This window comes from Rhagoletis pomonella, unplaced genomic scaffold (genome assembly GCF_013731165.1).
Source record: "Rhagoletis pomonella isolate Grant_MI unplaced genomic scaffold, Rhpom_1.0 Rhpom_scaffold_00006, whole genome shotgun sequence".
Lineage (NCBI taxonomy): Eukaryota > Metazoa > Arthropoda > Insecta > Diptera > Tephritidae > Rhagoletis > Rhagoletis pomonella.
The window spans coordinates 55,748,280-55,750,862 of record NW_023458560.1 but is presented as its reverse complement, the minus strand read 5'-3'; the positions used below and the strand labels follow the sequence as shown (position 1 = coordinate 55,750,862).

The following is a 2,583-nucleotide window of genomic DNA, read 5'->3' as shown; positions in this document are numbered from 1 at the left end:
CCCCTTTCAGGTGAAGGCTTCCATGCTAAGATCGCCCACCCTCGTGAAAGGCTACGTGGCCGTTTTTGTATGCTTCACGACAAAAGCGGTTCACCTTCAGTTGTGCTCGAATTTAACTTCAGAGGCCTTTCTGGCTGCATTTGCTCGCTTTGTTGGCCGGCGAGGCTATCCCGCCACCATGATGAGTGACAACGGCAAAACCTTTGTCGGTGCCAAAAGAGCCACTGAGAAGGAGTTTATCACCTTCTCGAAAGAAGTATCCCAGGAAATCGTCAAAAAATATGCCGCTCAAGGTATAAACTGGAAATTTATTCCCCCCAGCGCCCCTCATATGGGTGGTTTATGGGAATCCGCAGTCAAAAGCTTCAAAACGCATCTCAAGAAGACTGCCGGATCACATAAATTCACTTTCGAAGAGTTTACCACCCTATTAATTAGAATAGAAGCCGTGTTAAACTCACGACCCATCTCTCTCCCCTATCTCAGGACCCCTCAGATTTTACCGCACTCACCCCGGGCATTTCCTTAAGGGATCCCCCCTGTTGTCTCTTCCTGAATCGAACCATGAAAACTTATCTCTACTCAATCGGTGGGAAAAGGTCAAAGTTCTACACCATCAGTTTAGCCGACGATGGAAAGAGGACTATCTCAAGGACCTGCACAAACGGCACCGATGGAAAGACACCCGTATTGAGCCGAAAGTCGGCGAGTGCGTCCTCATCAACGACGATACGCTTCCGCCCACTGAGTGGCGCCTCGGACGCATCTAAAGGACACGGCCCGGCCCCGATGGCCACATTCGTGTTGTCGAGGTACGCACTCAAACCGGCATTCTCACACGGCCGATAGTTAAATTATGTTTTTTGCCACCGGCCGAACTTCCACTCAGTCCCAATGCGACCGAGTAACCCTACACCATCATCATGATTCTGTACCACTTATGCCACAAACCGCTTGATCGTAAACTTGTCTCGCCTTCAATCACCATACGCGCCTTTTCCCCAAAATAACAATTATATACTTCTCTGTCTCAGGACCCACGATACTCGATATACGTCCCACTAAAATTATACATCAACACAACTATTTACAGGCGTGAATGGATTCAGCACCCACACCAGCACCAAGAACTTCACTCCGCTCGCAGGTGTTTGTGGCCGCTAGCGACCGCGAGGGGCGCCCAAACCCTGATTATCAGAAGTGCCGAGTTTGCGCGCGTCACCACGCGCTACGAACATGCCCGCTCTTTAGAAGGATGCAGCCAGCGCAGCGGTACTTGTTGGCGCGGGCCCATAACTACTGCACCAACTGTCTGGCACTGTCGCACGCTACCAGCGAATGCACATCCCAGATCACGTGCAGGATATGTGCACTGCCGCACCACACGATGCTTCATCGGGCCCCGCCGCCACCACAGCCACATCGCCGTACCACCGCACCTCCAACTCAAACACCTCCGACACCGGCCTCCCGCTCAAACGCTCGCGATCGTCGCAACCCACCTACCCAGGCCGCTACCCATCGCTACAATCCGACTGCAGCCACCATTCCACAACCACGCACCGTCAAACGTTCGGCAACAGGGCTCCATACCGCTGCATTCCGAGAAAAGATGGCAAATCGGCTAATGGATGAGGCCATTAGAGCGCTGGAGCAGTTGAAAGTGGCACTAGCCGTCTAGCGCGCCTAGGCGGGGCAGGATGTTCAAGTGAGTGACTAGCGCACGCACACCGCATTAACCAATTGTATTTATTGAATTAGCTAGACTTGAAATATTTCTACGAATTGTAACTTTTGAACTCATAAAAATTAACTCGCACCGAATTACCTTCCGCATCTTCGGTCTGCCCGAAAATTTGTAACTCGAAGCAAAATTAATGAACGCGAATTGAATACGAACCAAATAAACCTGCGTTGTTCTCAAACTAAATTGAAATCAGTTCGGTGTTTTTATTTCGTTGAGCCTACCACAACTTAACAAAACGGGCGTTGAAACGGTCGCTCTAGTAATAGTGCCCTATTAGTGCCACCACGTTCCAGCCGCTGTCGTTTGCGTGTCCCCGTGCTCCATCCGGAGCGTCCTTAGTGCGAAAACGTCCGGCAGTGCCGTACAGCCGCCAGCTACACGCCGACGTCATTCCAACATTTCCAGACTGCCTTCAGCGCCGCCCAGGAAAATCAACCCATCGCTCCCGGTTGACCACACCACCTGGCCAGCAACCCCCAGGCATTGGCCGCTCCGCCGCCCACAACTAACACAGGCCCCCAAGCCCTGCGTGTTCCAATTATAAAGCCTTTGTTAAGGTTATTTTTGCTTTTTTTTCGTTTTTATTGCGAAGCCAGTTAGACACGATACACTACTTCCATTAGGCAGACGTGGAACTTTTTGCGAAACTCGTGTCCTATTTTTCGTGACATTTCGCAATTTTGCAGGTACTTTTCGGTTGTTTTGAGATTTATTCGGAACATTTCCCAAAAGTTTCGGTAATTTTTGGAATTTTTTTTAGGACTTTTCAGTGCTTTTTGGAATGAGTTCAACAATTTTTGGTATTATTCGAGATCTTTTCGAGTACTTTCAGGAAA

At 49.9% G+C, this 2,583-nt stretch overlaps 1 protein-coding gene across 1 annotated transcript; it reads left to right on the top strand.

Moving 5' to 3' along the window:
• Window positions 1–1,093: 1,093 nt before the first annotated feature.
• LOC118740979 lies at window positions 1,094–1,936 on the top strand (the record flags this gene model as incomplete). The annotated part of the gene is given in 1 exon segment (XM_036472752.1): window positions 1,094–1,936. A coding segment is annotated over 1 exon segment (582 nt). The 3' UTR covers window positions 1,682–1,936.
• Between the last annotated feature and the right edge of the window lie 647 nt (window positions 1,937–2,583).